The sequence below is a fragment of the Dama dama genome, chromosome 28 (genome assembly GCF_033118175.1).
Source record: "Dama dama isolate Ldn47 chromosome 28, ASM3311817v1, whole genome shotgun sequence".
In the NCBI taxonomy this organism is placed as follows: Eukaryota; Metazoa; Chordata; class Mammalia; order Artiodactyla; family Cervidae; genus Dama; species Dama dama.
Window position 1 is genome coordinate 40,620,979 of NC_083708.1, and position 17,830 is coordinate 40,638,808.

Here is a 17,830-nt window from a genome sequence, read left to right on the forward strand (position 1 = left end):
TTGCTATCTATACTGTATTTCAAAAGGATAACTCTTGGTTCGCCAGTTTTGTTTTAATTTCAGCACTTTGAAATAAAACACATCCCACTCTCTCCTAGACTGTAAGGTTTCTGCTGAAAAATCTGCTAATAACCTTACAGAAGTTCCCCTAGTAAGACACAAGTTTCTTTTCTTTTGCAGCTTTTAAGATCCTCTCTTTGTCTTTGACTTTTGACCATTTTATTATAAGGTGTCTTGGAGAGGATTCTTTAAGTTGAGATTGTTTGATGACCTAGAAGCTTCATGAACCTGGATATATAAATCTCTCCCCAGAATTGGGAAGTTCTCAGTCATTATTTCTTTAAATAAACTTTCTACTCCCTTTCCCTCTCTTCTTCTTCTGGAACCCCAATAATTCACAGATCCTTTTGAAGGTATCTCACAGATTATGTAGTCTTTCTTTCTTTTCTTTATTCTCCTCCAACTGGATAATTTTAAAGTTCCTGTCTTCAATCTCACTGATTCTTTCTTCTCCTTGATCAGCTGTAATACTGAATATTCTCTATTGCATGTTTTTTTCATTTCATTCACTGTATTCTTCAGTTTCACAATTTCTGCTTGATTCTTTTTTATGATTTTTATCTCTTTGTTAAACTTCTCACTTTATGCATTTTCTTCTTGATTTTGTTGAATTATCTTTGTGTGTGTTTTCTTGTAGCTACTGAATTTCCTTAAAACAACTATTTTAAATTCTTTCCGGAGTAAATCTCATACCTCCATATCTTTGGGATCAGTTATTGGATGATTTCTGTAATCCTTTGGTGTCACACTTCCTTGACTTTTTACGTCCCCTGATGTTTTGTGTTGTCTTCACATTTTAAGTAGCAGTCATCTCCTCTTAGCCTCATTGATGCTAAGTCATGTCTGACTCTTTGTGACCCCATGGACTATACAGTCCATAGAATTCTCTAGGCCAGAATACTGGAGTGGGTAGCCTTTCCCTTCTCCAGGGGATCTTCCCAACCCAGGGATCAAACCCAGGTCTCCCGCACTGCAGGCAGATTCTTTACCAGCTGAGCCACAAAGGCAGCCCAAGATTACTGGAGTGGGTAGCCTATCCCTTCTCCAGTGGAGCAGCCATCTCCTCTGCTGCTGCTGCTGCTGCTAAGTCACTTCAGTCATGTCCGACTCTTGTGCGACCCCACAGACGGCAGCCCACCAGGCTCCCCCATCCCTGGGATTCTCCAGGCAAGAACACTGGAGTGGGTTGCCATTTCCTTCTCCAATGCATGAAAGTGAACAGTGAAAGTGAAGCCGCTCAGTCCTGTCGGACTCTTCAAGACTGTAGCCTACCAGGCTCCTCCGTCCATAGGATTTTCCAGGCAAGAGTACTGGAGTGGGTTGGTCATCTCCTCTAGTCTTTACTAATTGCTTTATGGACAGAAATATCTTCCATCAGGCCTAGTAGAGATGTTGAGGCTTTCTCAGACCTTCTAAGGCTACAGGGCTTCCCTGATAGCTCAGCTGATAAAGAATCTGCCTGCAATGCAGGAGACCCTGGTTCGATTCCTGGGTCAGGAAGATCTGCTGGAAAAGGGATAGGCTACACACTCCAGCATTCTTGGACCTCCCTGTGGCTCAGCTGGTGAAGAATCCACCCGCAATGCAGGAGACCTGGGTTCGATCCCTGGGTTGGGAAGATCCACTGTGGAAGGGAAAGGGTACCCACTCCAGTATTCTGGCCTGGAGAATGCCATAGACTGTATATAGTCCATGAGGTTGCAAAGAGTCAGAAACAACTGAGCAACTTTCACTTCACTCACTACTTGATGATTCTTGCTCCCTCTTGTGGAAGAATTCTTAAGAATTCTTGTATGCCCTCTCTGGATCCTGTAACACACCAAGCCCCGTGCTGACAGCCTCCCTTCTGTTTTTCCAAAGATAAGACTAAAGCTCAAATTTGTGGTCTCTCCCTGGCCCACATTTTCAGGCTGATTTTCTAAACATCCTCACAAACCATCTGCCAAAGCTCGCTCTCACTAGCACCATTAGGGGCACTCACAGGGCACTAGTCTCAGAGTTGGGAGGTGGGACAAGAGGAAGCACATAAAACCCTGGAGATGGATAGAGCCACGTGAGGGGGATGTGTGGGCAAGCTGCCCCCCATAGCTGGCAGGCAAGCTTCTTGAAGGCGTCCATGAAGCAGTTAGTAGGATCCTCCTTCCTAGAATCCTATCTGCTGCTCTCTCAGCCTCTTCCCATGCTCCCGGCACGCAGCTCACGTCCAAGAAGACCTCTCCTGGCCGCAAGCTGTGCTGCCTGTGGGAGAGTGATGTGGATAAAAAGTCAAACTATTTCTCTTACCCTCTCCAATGAATCCAAAGTCATATTTGTTTTTGCTCCCACAGTGTGCTGGAACTTCTCCACTAAAAATCTGGACGTCCACAAAAGCTCTCCCTTGTCCTTGGGTGATTAAGATAGTGCGTCCAGGGGCTCCCAGAACTCGGTCAGGATGGCTGGAGTTGGTTCATGGCCACTGTAGGGTCCACAGCAGAGACCGAGGTCTATATATGTGTTTCCTGACACACGGGTGGGCAGTGTCCTCCCAGGTCCCTTGGTGTATGGCGCGGAACCTCACAAAGTTACTTTTGTCTGTGGGTGGATGCCAAATTTTTGGCGGTGGAGGGGAGAACACGAACACAAGGTATCTTACTTAGCCTTGGTGCTGACGTCAATTCTCCACATTCCATTTTTAAGAGTGGTTACTCTTGAGGAGGAAAGTAGTAATGAGATCAGGGTGGAAGGTGGGAGAAAATGGGGATAGAGTGGTGAAGGGGGAGATTTCAATATGTAGTGTGTGTATATATATATATATATACACTAAACTGATGTTTGGACTTTTTAACTTAACACATTCACTTATCTTTCATGAAATTGTATAAGAGGAAAGATCTCACAGAACTCCATGTATTGTGCCCAAATAGTGGTGCCTGGAAAAAGCTGATAGCTATCTTACTGAAATCACAGCTATTATACATTTCCAGCTTTGTCATAACAAACAGAATTTTAATTAATATTCCATTGTTCTCCCACTATTTATTTTATCCAAGAAAACCAGAGTTCTCATTCTGGAAGTTAAAAAAAGTAAATCATAAGAATGACATACAACAGACTAGAAAAAGTCGATGCATATACCTCTTGAGAAACCTTTTTATAAGCATGTGAAGTGAAAGTCATTCAGTCATGTCTGACTCTTTGCAACCCATGGACTATGCAGTCCATGGAATTCTCTAGGCCAGAATACTGGAGTGGGTAGCCTTTCCCTTCTCCAGGGGATCTTTCCAACCCAGGGATCAAACCCAGGTCTCCTGCATTACAGGCAGATTCTCTTTACCAGCTGAGCCACAAGCAATGCTTGCTACCAAATACAAACTGCAGCTCCTATAAGTTTTCATTTTCTCCCACAAAAAGGAATGTGTAATACATTCCCCAGTGAACAGGAACTTCCCACTATATATGCAGTTTTGCAAACTCTATTTTTTGAAATTGAATAAATTTACCCACAATATTTTTCCTTCTCCTAAATAAATAATCAGAGGTAAATAACTTTTCTATCTCAAAACACATAACTGCACTATAAATACACAAAGTCCACGATGCATACAATTCATTCACACTATAATCACAACTTCCAGAATAATAAGAAAAATGAAACCTCAATAATGTATTTCTATTTTCAGAGAGTTCATTATTAAGACTTTCAGTAACCATTTATAAATACTCTAAGCTCTCGTTCTGCTCTTCATTGTATTTGCTCAACTATTTGTCACTTCACTGTTCATTAGCACTTTTATTTGAAGATGAAAAGAGGAAGGGAAAGAAGACGAATGCAATCTTTCAGCTTATTCTTATCACTTATAAAAGATCTGAAGAGTAAATTTTAAGCTATTAGCTAAAACAATATTGAGATATCACTATATTTAATTTATCATTGCATATAACCAAAGGTAGATTAATAAGGTAAATTATACTTTTATAAAGGATAGAAAGTTCCTTATTGATAAAAGCAACTGAGAATATAATTAATTCTACCCAATGACAGTAAGATTATAATATATAAATATAATGAATATATAACGTTAGTACACACACACACACATACACAGTGCAACATGGTTTGGAAGAAAGAACTCTCAATAAAAAGCAGGAAGCCTAGACTTGGCTTTGTCAGTAGCTGGGTGGTCTTAGGCATGAGTCAATTACCTCCACTGCACCACAAGGTGTAAGCTAAATGTTTCTCCTTCAAACTGACACCCTGTAGGTACACACACATATACACACTTTTATTTACAGGCAAGGCTGGTACTCACTAGCTCATGCCAGCATGGCAAGACTGACTGGTCAGAGGCCAGCACCTGCTCTGACTGGTCTGTCAATGCTGTGCCAGTGTCTGAACAGTGTGAATTATCATCCTATTTACAGCCACCCCCAAATTACAAAATGTCTAACATGTATATCCCTGTGTTTGCAGTATGCCTTCCACACACCATGAGGATATTCCAAAGTTAAATAGACTCTCCTTAACCTCCAGTTAGAATTTAAGAGTACAATTCCTTTCCTACTACCTTTCTCCTCCCTCAAAAAGAGTTTCTGTACATTTTCTGTTCTGTATTTCTCACCTCTCACTACTCATACCGTACTTAGTTCCACCTCAGGTAACTTCCCACATACACCGAAACTATTTTTAGCTTTCTTCCTCTGCTTTCACCTTCTCCCTTCTAAACCTTGTGCAGTTTTCTCCAGAAAGCCTCTACTTCATTCCAATTAGAGCAAGATAATATCATAAGCATGATTATTAAACCAAGAATGATGGTAGTGATACATCCAAATAGAGAAATTAAAAGGCAAAACACACAAACACACAAAACAAAAAACAAAACACAAAGAAAGCAAAACAAATTTTTAAAAAAATTTTAAAGGCAAAACAAAGCTCCAGTTTCATCCACCTTCTGAAATTTGTAGACACTTAAAAGGAGTCCATTCAAAATTCACACAAATTTCCATTTTATTCACTCATCCCCCATAATTACCAGCATTATAGAAGGTAGAAAACTTATTTAGAACTTGTGGCTTTAATACATTGTTGTTTTATATAACTGTTAACATTATAATCTCCCAACATACAGTTAATCATTCTTCATTCATTTTGTACTGTAGCATGATATTTTTCCTATAATATAATTATTTGCTGGTGTTTCTAATTCCTTGACTAGAATTTGATTGATTTCCTTGATGGCAGGATTCATCTCAGGACAATATTCCTTACTATAACTCCAGGGACTAGGCACTATTAAGTGCCTGTCAAAATCTAAATATTGTTATCTTCTATTTTATCTTACAAAGGTATATTTGAGCTTCTTGGGCAATCACACTTCTGTAGACTAGCTAGCCTAGGACTTTAACACCACATTTAGAACAATGTCTGGGACAGACATCTATCATGGTTCAAAATAAATAATTTACAAGTAAACTTCTGAAACAATCACTCTGAAAATTCATAGTATGATTAAAGGCCTTAGCAATCTTGTAGTCAAATCTCATCATTTACAGGGAAAAAAAGTAAAAAGTAAAAAAAGTAATATCAAGCAGATTTCAAGAAACTTGCCCAAAGTCAGTGACAGAGCCAGGTTCACAACAGACAGCCTTCTTAACCCATTATTTTTTCTGTTATATCATGGAAACCATGTAAATATGTGATATGACTACATGGTTTCTTCTACTTTCAGTTTTAAGAATTTTAATAATTTAAGTTATTTTAGACATTATGCCAGAGTTTATTTAGTTGATGAGCTATATCTTTATAATCTATGAAACCCAGCAAGTATTATTCATTCACTATTGGCTGAGGAATACACTAAAAGGACTTCCACATGTCTTTAGAAACAAATTACAAAATTTACATTTAATAACCACAAAAACAAACTGAACACTAACCACAGATATTAAGGGTACATTCTAATTACACATTAAGAAGTCTTTTCTATTGAGTCTAATTTAAGTGCCAATCTACATTCTGTTCTTATTAATTTTATGTGTTTGTGTGTATATTCATTGTCTCAATAACCTACATATACTATTTAACACCAACTTAAAAATGGGAGGTAAAGATCAGTTACTACAACCAGTAGTAAATAAATATATAAAGTATTTTGGACCAAGCACCATTGAAATACTATAATTTTGAGAAAGAAGCTAAACTTATTATAGCAGAAAATGATTTCTTGGATATCTTGAAGGCTTAAAAACTTGGCCAAACTATTGTTCAATATGCGCACAGTTTGCGTCTTCATGCTCAGATGTTGTTGAAACAGCAGACTTAAAAGAAATAATGTCAATGAATCCTACCAAGCACTATACATGACCTCTGGGGTAATTAGCAATCATTCAAAAGCAACAAGACTAAAATGTTCTATTCTTTATTACTGTCAGCTCTTATCTTGATCAGCATTTTAATAAAGATGGTTCGTTTCTAAGACAGTTTCATGAATCAGTCATAATTACATTCTGACATGCAGTGAATAGTAAAGCAAAACTAAATATCACTTCATCAACCTTTCTAACCTTTATGCAAGTATTAACTGTAAATAATTTTTACACAATCCTACAACAGAAAATCTGCATATTTCTTAGCTTTGTACATACTTTACCCCAAATGAATTTCCTGTGACCTATACCTGAAAAACACAATCAGCCATAATTATCCAGTTTTGTGAGATGTTCAGGTGTTGCCTTTCAGAGTTCAAATCAACTTCAAGTATAAAAGGCTACTTTATTCTACAAATGGCACAATATACAAAATGGGTTAAGTAGCCAAAGCATCTCAGAGCATTGTGGCTTGAAAGAAGTCTATCCAGAATCAAAATGTCAGAACAAAAATACACTAAAGCAAAGCAGCACTTATAAAAATAGATTCATAGATTACACATTAAGAAATGGATCACTGACAACTACTGCAGAAAATCTTTTAAATAAAATATGTTAAAAGAAGAATATTAATTAGAAGGAAATCTGAACACTTAAGTATCTGAAGGGCAATTTTTTAAAAAATACAATTCAAAAAGAGCTGATGGAACAGGGTAAAAATGAATCAGAAATATAAACTTAGAGATGCTATTCTGATATTGAAGATAATATGTAAAGTATTTTAGCCACCCCCACCAAATACATGATTTACACTAGAGTTCTGAAATAGCTAATTTCTTTTTTTGCTGAGGACTAATTTTTAAAAATATTTTAGATAGTCAAAGTAATGTAATTCAACTACCAGAATAAATTGTTACTACATTTTAGATGATTTACTGTCTCAGGTCTTAGAAAATTTGAAAATAAATGCAATGCTTTCTCAAGGATATTTCTTGTGTTTCCAGTAGTAGATATAGAATACCCATACAGAACCAGATTCCCAAACCTGGATTTCCACTAAGTACCTCAAGTTAAGTAAAGTTTATGGCAAATCTACTGAGTGACACTTTTAAGCCAAACTGATTTCCATTTAAGAACTTAACTACAGTGAAATAGAAACATGGTTATCATTTTATTTTGTGTAATTTCAATTTGAAAAGTAAGTTCTTTTGAAAGTCAATCTGAAATCACTATACGTTTTCTCTTACATATTATAAAGCAACCTCACCAGACTGTTACCAATATGAGGCAAAAAGTAATATAATAAGCATCTTTTACACATGGAATTAAAAACAAAAAAAAAATAAGTCTTTAATGTGGTAATTTTTATTTGACTCTTCTATTAAGTTTTCTTGATCATTATTCCTTTCTCTTATTGGAGGCACAAGAAAAAAAGAGAAAAGAAGTTTTGATTCAAGAAAACAGATTTCCCAGAAAGGAAAAAAAAAAATGTGATTAAGATTTAAACAAAAGCTAAAGATGGCTTCCTCTGAGCACTGATGAGGTCTGCTGCTACCTCATTACTAACAACTGAAAACTTGTGATGCATTTTGTTTCAAGAGAATCCAAAAGTCCTTGCTATAAAGCAGACAGGGGGGTGCGAATCCATTCACTCTTTCTGTATCACCACCATTATGTAAGCAGTATAAAACACTGCCTTTATGCTGCCAAGCCACAATGACTCTTCCTACATCAAAGGATTTTCACCACTAGGGTTTTTTCTTCAAAATTTATTCAAGCTAAGGGCAGAGAGACAACAATTCATACACGCTAATTACGTCTAATTATCTATTCCCTTTTCTGACCAGCTCCGGCCAGTGTTATTTGCTATCTGGATTTCTCACAACCTCCCTTTGCCCTGTCCATCCAGCCCAACAGTGAAGGCTTTGAAGAAAACAGTCATGGCTTTTTAGAGTTTTCTCAATATAGAGTTCAAGCAAATTAAATAATTATTCTGTTAGTTTTGACACATTTATGCGTTAAATATGAGGACCTCTTGGTTAATTTGGCAAATTCCTCACATCTCTTCATGGCTGGAATCATAGTAACACCCTCTCTTACAGGAGCTTCTCCTCAGGCTTTCTTTTCATGATCTAAATGAAATGTTTATTGGATTAAAGTTCTTCTCTGCAGACCTCCATGGTGGCCTATGACAAAGAGCTTAAAAGTTCTATTAATTGGCTTGAGTTTTCAGGGAGGGGAAAGGGAGAATTTTATTTCACATTACATCACTAGCCAAGAAAATTGCCACATGTAATTAAACTAATTTGTCTCATGAGTCAAAGAAACAACTAATTCATATTTAAGACACACTTCCCTTAAACCATTTTCGTCATCAAAGAATTGATTTCTTGTAATTTAACCAAAAATAACTATTTATTATTCTAAGAGAAGAGAATTCAAAACCTAAACAGTACGTGTTTTACATATAAGCAATAGCTTGCTATATTCCAGTTTGATATAAATATGTAGTTATATATATTTTATACATAATTATACAGATACAAATATATATTTAAATATTTTATGGGAAATCATTATTTTCATTTTATATAAGACATTTATGGGAAATAATATTTTAAAAGGCATATAAACCAGGACACAAAAAATAAATAAATAAATAAATAAAAGGCATATACCCCAAGTTATGTTTACATAGGTAGGCTCAGACTAATAGAAGGTATACATTCTGGTATGAAGATGGACAAGAATTACATTTTAAGTCCTATAACAACAATTTTTATTCTAGATACTTTTTAATTTCATGGACATGGCACAAAACACTACTACACATAAAGCTTAGTGCTTGTACTGAAGGCAATTTTTAAAAAATATTTTTTCCTCAAATATATATAAAATGGGTTTATAAAAATATCTCAGGTAATTTACTTACTTTATTTGCCTCAAACTTGGTAATTATAGGAATATTTTACAAGTCAAATAGTAATTTTTATATCTTAAAATATTAAATACTAAAATTCAAATGAATACTTCGGTGATTTGTAGGGGAAAGCCAAACTCTTTTCACTTTTGGAGTTCAGTTTACTACTTTTGTTCTGTTTTTTGTTTCTTTCAATCTTAAGTATTAAAAAGCCAACTCATAAGTGAAGACATTATCACACTAACAAAGGGTTAATCCTTGCTAGGCTGACTCAGGTGACAACACAGCAGAGGTCAGCGGGGCTGACACTGACCTCAAAGGCTGATTCTGATTATTTAGCCCTGTGAAAGCTCCAGTATTGAAAGTGGTAATGAACAAACTGACAAATCAATTTCACCAATGAAATGAAAATTGTGGCAGGAAAAAAATGGCAAACATACACTTAGCAAGTCTATAAATCCTAATGCAGGTGGCTGAACAAAGGCTGAACACTGAAGCACTTTATATAAGGGTTATAGACAATTTTGCTAAAGTTTATAACTAGAGATCACACCATGGTAATAGCCTCCAAGAGTTCACAATAGGTATAAAATCCCTCAGAAAAAATTCCTCAGGAAACAAAAACACAAATGCTAGTACATAGCTAAATTTATTTTAAGTTTTAAATAAAGGATGCATAACAGCTTAGAAACATTAACAACCAAGTAGAAGAAATGAAGTCATTGCTTGAACAATAAACAAATATTATAAAAATCTAATAATAACAAAACTATTCCTACCTTAGATTACAAAGTATTTTTATGTACTGCATATTTCAACTCAACAAATGTTAAACTAAAGCAGATTATAATGCTTTCCAAAGGGGCAACTCTTCATCAGGAAAGGGAAAATTCACATTTTTAAATGTTAATGCTAGTATCTTGTTTTTTCTGATTTCTTCATCTGACACATCAAAGAGAATTTTATACTGTCAAATCCCTTGTTGGTTATTTTTTATCAACTTACAGTTATCATTTCAATAATCTATTAATCATCTAACTCGCTTAATTTTAAACAGAAATAAAAAACTCGAGAATTAGTTTTCTAAAATGTTACTATCAATGAGAGTTAAAGTGCTATATTATTGACAATAGAATCTATCACCATGTGGCAGAAACACATTTTTATATTGTATAAGAATATTTCCCAGGGGGAATTACTTTAGATTTGTCCATACTGTTAAACAGAATAAGAAAACCATAAAAAGAAAGTTAATGAAATTCACATGGAGTTTTTTTATACTCTAAAAGTTATGATAGCATTTATCTCTTTCAGGGCTCATTACAGAATGAATTAAACAAAATGGGTGATGTGGGTGTAAGTGATGGAGTGAACAGAGAGATTTTTTTTTTAACCCAAACAGAAAACATCCTCCAAAATATGATAGAGTGCAAAATTTTGCCAAATGGGAAGAGCAGTGTTTGCCAGGCAATCCATTTATCAAGGAGGCCAATAACAGTCTAGATGAAATTAACCCAAGAAACTATTCTTCTTAGGACCAAAATACAATTGGTCCCCTTTTTCTTTTAACCTAGTAGTTTCAAATAATGCATGCAATGCAGTGAGATTATGTTCAAATATTACTCAATGCATGTACACTTAAGACATTATTCTTTTTAAATGCATACAACAGAAGACATTCTAAGAAAGCTGATCCTAACAAAGCTGATATTTCTCAGGTTACCAAATTATTTGAAGCTGATGCTGGACCACTTGCTTGCCTTTAGTTTATCAAGCATTCTCCCTTCAGTCAACCGTTTATCCAGCAAGTTCTCAAAATGTCACCTTCTCCAAGACCTACTAATGAATCTATGCTGACACATGTTTTCCACCACATAAAACAAGTTTATAGAAAACAAGTGCTATTTATGTGTTATTTTTAACAGTTGTTTGTTTCTCTGTCCTTTGTATATTACATAGATTAGGGGTAAGAAATTCTTTAAAGAGCCAGAGAGTAAACATTTCAGGCTTTAAAGACCATACTTCATTGCCACAATTACACAACTCTGCAATGACAGTGGGGAAATAGAAATAGACAACATAGAAACAAACGAGCATTAAGCTTTTCAATAAAACTTTATTTACAAAAACAGGCGCACGCGAGATTTGACCACTGTCTGTAGTTTATTAACCCCTGGTATAGATTATCAGTTTACTCTAAAATACTGCAGTGCAGAGACTGAGACAGATGTATTTAATTTTATAAATTGGTGCTATGTATATACCAACAAATGCTCTCACAACTATATCTGTTCACATACTAAAAAGAATTACCTAGGCTTTATTAAAATCAAGACAGCATGACAAAACCCACTACAATATTGTAAAGTAATTAGCCTCCAACTAATAAAAATAAATGAAAAAAAAATAATAAAATAAAATCAAGACAAAGATTCTTCAAGAATAAATCATCAAAATCAGAATATTAAGTGGTATGAAGCTTCAAGTAGGTACGATAATAATATTAACTATCTTTTTATATAAATAAGGAAATGTTAACTGCCAAAATGTTTTTTTTAATACTTACATACAATACAAAACATACTTTGCTATTATTTTGGGCGAAGGGAATCTGAGTTTTAAATAAAATCCCAAGCCTCAAGTAAACAGAAGAACAGTAGTTACTATTTATTCTATGAAAATTCAATGAGCTAAGTACTAATCACAGCATTTTTAATCTATATCATTCTCATGTTTTTCCCATGTGCTTTTCCCTCCATGTTGAATGCCCTTTCCTGCTTTGTCTGGTAACTAATTTTTCATAACCTGATCTTTGGAAGCACTCCTGACATGTGCCATGTCCTCTACTCAAACTGCTAGTGTGGGCTGAGGTCTCTTTTTTATACTCAGCATTCTGTAGTTAACTTAATTACAGAAGTTCACACATGAAATGAAAAAAAAAAAACTTAATTGTCTGATTGTAGACAATACCCAAGACACTATTTAATCAAATTCAGAGACCACCACCAATATTTTCTTACCATAATATCTCCATTAATAAGTTATTAATTTTGACTGGTAGGGCAAAATCTTGGTTTGTTCAGGAAGCTTCATGAGGATTGCAATTTTTGAATTACCATATATCCCAAAATACACATTTTGGGCTTGGATTTTCATAACAGTGCAGTTGACAAGAGGGCACATCTATTCTTTTTCAATATAGTAAAAACTATTCTACACTATTACAGAACCAACGTTAGGTGAAAAAGTCTCAGTCTAGCTTGATTTTTTCCCCATTGGTTCTTCTTCTATATAATTGTAGGATTCTCTATCCTTTAAGTTCAGCTTTACACCAGAGGAGCACATTATTCTTCTATTTTCTTTTTTAGAAATACAAATTATGTGAATATTTGATCTGTTGTCTAGTTTCCATACTAACACCTTCTCTGTAATAGTTTTTAATTTCTGACTATTTTGGCTTCATTTTGTGTGATTTCTTTTCATAAGTCTGATCTCTTTATCACTGGTTTTATTTTCAGTAGTGTTGATTCTTTGACTTACTTTTAGTAAGATGCTTTTCACTTTTTAACGGGTCTGTCTTCAGTCTTTTCTTAGCTCTGCCAGCTTATTCTTCATTAATCTTACAGTTTTTCATCTCTGGTTTCTTATTTCATTGGTACCATAACTTTAGTTTCTTTTAAAATAGAGCAAAGTTTTAACTGAAAAAATCTCCCATTTCCTGGGATAATTCTTCTAAAGCAAGTTTTCATGTGTTTTTACTTGTTTAGTTCATGCCTACCTCTCCCCCATCTACTCCTGATACTTCCTTCTTATTGCTGCCATTTCATTTTTTTAGTAGTCTCTACATGGAACCCATGTTCAGTTCATTTTACCTTCTGCTGATTTCTCAGTTTTGAATATGGGTAGTCTTATTCAGGTCTGCTGATTTTCTAGGAAGGATGGATGAAAATTTACTTATACTAAAAACAGTTTTTATTATAAAAATAATTCAATATCATTCCAGAAATCTTTGAAAGGTCTAAAACAGATAATTTTAATCATCTATAATCTTATCATTCAGGAAAAAAGTTCTGTTTACATTTAGGGATATTCATTTTCAGTATTTTCTATGTATATATATTATTTCCAAGAAAAGTAATAAATACACTTACATTGTATTTTTCCACTCGTATTATCCTTGAGCATGATTCTACATTATCACACAATTTTTGAAAATGTCATTCTAAATAACTATACTATATCCCCTCATGTGACTATACTATAATTTACTTAACAAATCCTCTAAACATGGGAGAGAAAGACATTCCCATCACTGCTTTCTTTTTTCTTTTTACAGTTATTCCATTTATATTTTTGTATCTATGGAAAAATATGGCTCTAAGTTTCCAAATAACAAAAAGAAAAAAAAATTAAGGGTAGGAAAGGGAAGGAATTAAACTCAACCTGGCCAATTTTGTTGCCTATTAGCAATGATATGTTAAAATATCACAAAAACTAAGGTTTGGGGTTTAAAAAAATGTATAGCTACAAAGATGTCTGAGAACCTTTTAATTTGTTTCATTCTGTGAGCCTTCTCTTTATACTTTGTGTGTTTTATGCTATATGAAGAAACTATTTTTAGCATCTGTTTTTCTTAGCTTCCCAGTTTACATTTTGGTATCTACATATACCACATTACTTTGGATTCCCAGGTGGAGAAAATACTGCAAATCTACCTTCTCCTCAAATGTAAAATAAGAATATAAAGGGGAAAAAATTATTAACAGCATAAATTTTCAAAAAGTACTTTTTCCTATATCTATAAATATCTCAGAGAAATTAAAATCCTCTGGGAACCTAAAATTGGTCAAGGAAACAGATGTTTGGATAGCACAGGGAATAAAGTTTGGCACTAACAATAGCTCCCACTGAAGTATATTTCAAAAAGATTGTCTAACTACATCTTCAGAATATTTGAAGATAAATGCTTTTACTCCTTCTTGGTAAGAATTTTTGAGTTTTATGTCTTTTAAAAAAAACACAGTTCTATCCTTTCTTTGGATATGCTTTTATGGACAGTGAAAAATGTTCCTGAGAATTATAGGAATTATATTTGGGCATATGTGCTTCTTTTTGATACTTATCACATTCTGCTTTGAGTTAGAGGTATTTGGGTACATAGTATATACCCAACTAGATTATAAGTGACTTTCAAGAAACACAACTTGCTTAATGATTATATTATCCATTATACCTAATGTAGTACTTTGCACATAGTAGGTTCCTAATAAATATTGGTAGAATGCATAATTATTAAATAATTGCATTAAAAATTATTAAAATTAACAGTGAAAAAGGTGGCTATTTTATTCTTAATCATATAGTAATGAAGACTATTTTAAACTCTATGCAGTGATGATACACACAAATATTTAAACTATGTGCCTCAACTTGACATAATTTCATGATAACTTGATGGCAATCACATTTAAATATATTAGAATATTTTTGTAATAATGCTACTCTAAAATAGCAACTTTAATAGCTGGGAAAACATGTTAATGGCCATTAACTGGAAGGAAACAAGGAACATTAAATATTTTTTCAGAAATCAATGTATAAGTTCAAACATTCCACTATAATATTTATGAGCAAACCTCAAATTAAAATTCATAAAATGCAAACTATCGAATGTTTCAGTTAGACAATAATTTATACCATATTTTGCAATTTTTCCTGCATACAAATTGATGAATACTATATTAAAAAGATTTCTTTCTTCTTTAGTATCTTTAACTATTACTATAAATATCAAAATAATTCTGCTTGTATGTAAGACCATAGTGATCCTGTAAAAGTCCTTAATTACCAATCAATACGATATTAGTCACTGAACACAAGTAAGTGATTTTTCTTACCTTCAGGACAGCTATGAATGGGACAAAATTAGCTCTTTGGAGTCCATTTTTATAGAGATCTGAAAGAAAAAATTAGTATTAGCTTTTCACTCAGCTTAAATCATAATGTTAGGTTATATTTTAGCCTAGCAAATAAAGCTTTCTACCGATGAAAAAGATAAAGTAAAGGAGAATAAAAATAACCAAAATTTGTCTCTATTCTGGTACTATACAAAATTTATTATGTTCTTCGTAATAGAAAAAATTAACAATCATAGAAAGAACATCAAAAGACCTTTGACCAAATTAGCTTTAAACTATAATAAAATGCAAGCAAAAAACTTGGATGATATCACAAATGATCCTAAAACAATAACTCAACATAAAAAGATGACCTATTTAAAATTATTAATATTTGAACACCTAGATTCTATCAGGAAACAAGTTATATCCCCCTAATCTCACCCATAATAAAAGTTCTCAGTACAGAAAACTGTAATACAATGCCTTTTAAGAAAACACACCAATAGATAGAACTGTGTATGTATTTGTGTCAAAGTTATATATTTGCCATTAAAGTAAATAACATTAGGGACACTCTACTTTAAAAGAAACAACCTAACAACTTCCTTGGTGGTTCAGTGGTTAAGAATCTGCCTTCCATTGCAGGGTATGCAGGTTCAATCCCTGGTCGGGGACCTAAGATTCTACATACCACAGGGCAACTAAGCCTGCGTGCCGCAACTAGAGAACCCGCATAATGCAACTAGAGAACCCGCATGCCATAACTCTGAGCCCACATGCTACAACCAGAGTAAAACCTGTGTGCCACAAAGAGCCTGTGCACTGCAATGAAGACCCAGGGCAGCCAAAATTGAAGGAAAAAAGGAAGAAACTACCTAAAGATTAAAACTCCATTCTTAATAGGCTATAAATTTAACATAGTTATATATCATAAACAGGTAGTTTTTACTGTCTTAGAATGGTGCTTTATATATGTGCATGTGCCATGGTATACATTCATACACATATAGCTAAGCTAAGTGAAGTCGCTCAGTCGTGTCCGACTCTTTGTGACCCCATGAACTGTAGCCTACCATGATCCTCAGATCATGGGATTTTCCAGGCAAGAATGCTGGAGTGGGTTGCCATTTCCTTCTCTAATATACACACATAAACACACATTATTAAGCACCAGTAAGTGGGAAAAGGAAACAAATTTTAAGCTTTGCATACTTTTTGTTAAAAATGTGGAGAACAGTGTGGAGATTCCTTAAAAAACTAGAAATAGAACTGCCATATGACCCAGGAATCCCACTCCTGGGCCAAGGAAACACACACCAAGGAAACCAGATCTGAAAGAGACACGTGCACCCCAATGTTCATCACAGCACTGTTTATAATAGCCAGGACATGGAAGCAACCTAGATGTCCATCAGCAGATGAATGGATAAGAAAGCTATGGTACATATACACAATGGAATATTACTCAGCCATTAAAAAGAATACATTTGAATCAGTTCTAATGAGATGGATGAAACTGGAGCCCATTATACAGAGTGAAGTAAGCCAGAAAGATAAACACCAATACAGTATACTAACACATATATGTGGAATTTTAAAAGATGGTAACGATAACCCTATATGCAGGACAGAAAAAGAGACACAGATGTATAGAACAGACTTTTGGACTCTGTGGGAGACAGCGAGGGTGGGATGATCTGAGAGAATAGCATTGAAACATGTATATTACCAAGTGTGAAACAGATCGCCAGCCCAGGTTGGATGCATGAGACAAGTGCTCGGGGCTGGTGCACTGGGAAGACCCAGAGGGATGGGATAGGGAGGGAGGTGGGAGGGGGGATCAGGATGGGGAACACATGTAAATCCATGGCTGATTCATGTCAATGTATGGCAAAAACCACTACAATATTGTAAAGTAATTAGCCTCCAACTAATAAAAATAAATGAAAAAAAATGGAGACTTGGAATATTTTTTCAGAAGGTTGAAATTTTATCGTATATTAAACATTCCTTTTAGGAAATTCCCTGGCAATCCAGTGGTTAAGACTGGGTGCTCTCACTGCCGAGGGCCCAAGTTCAATCCCTGGTAAGGGAACTAAGATCCCACAAGCTGCATGGCACAGCCAAAATAAATAAAGCACTCCTTTTAAAAGTCAACTCTATAAAGTAATAAGATTTAAAAAATAAAAAAGTATAAAAATAACAGTAAAATCTTCCAAATGATAAAAATTACAAGTTAATGTCTCAGTTTTCCTTTTTAAGTATTGCATTATGGACTCCTTTCTATATTTTCTTGTTTAAAGAAAATTTGATAACTAAGATTTCAACTGCCACACTTACTTCTGGAAATAAAATATGGTCATTAGAAAAATTTATTCTCTTTAGAAAAATATTCATCATAACATCATTATAGCAAAGAAAGTATTTGCATAAGCTCTTTGGTTAATTAAGGACTACAGGCTTTAAATTCAGTTACATTTAAAATTTTTATTTAGTGATATTACAGAAAGTAAGATAATGCTAGCCAGACGGTGAGGATCTCAAAACTCAAAATGAGCTCTTTTTTTCCCATAATCAATACCTCGAATGAATAAAATGGGTAAAATGT

The 17,830-nt window shown here is 34.3% G+C and overlaps 1 protein-coding gene across 3 annotated transcripts in view; it reads right to left on the minus strand.

Moving 5' to 3' along the window:
* Positions 1-17,830, minus strand: part of AFG1L (AFG1 like ATPase) — a 189,629-nt gene that overhangs the window by 78,288 nt on the left and 93,511 nt on the right. For all 3 annotated transcript variants that reach the window (XM_061131463.1, XM_061131464.1, XM_061131462.1), the window contains one exon: positions 15,220-15,278. In XM_061131463.1, the coding sequence (XP_060987446.1) occupies positions 15,220-15,278 (59 nt within the window). The remainder of the gene's footprint in view (positions 1-15,219; positions 15,279-17,830) is intronic.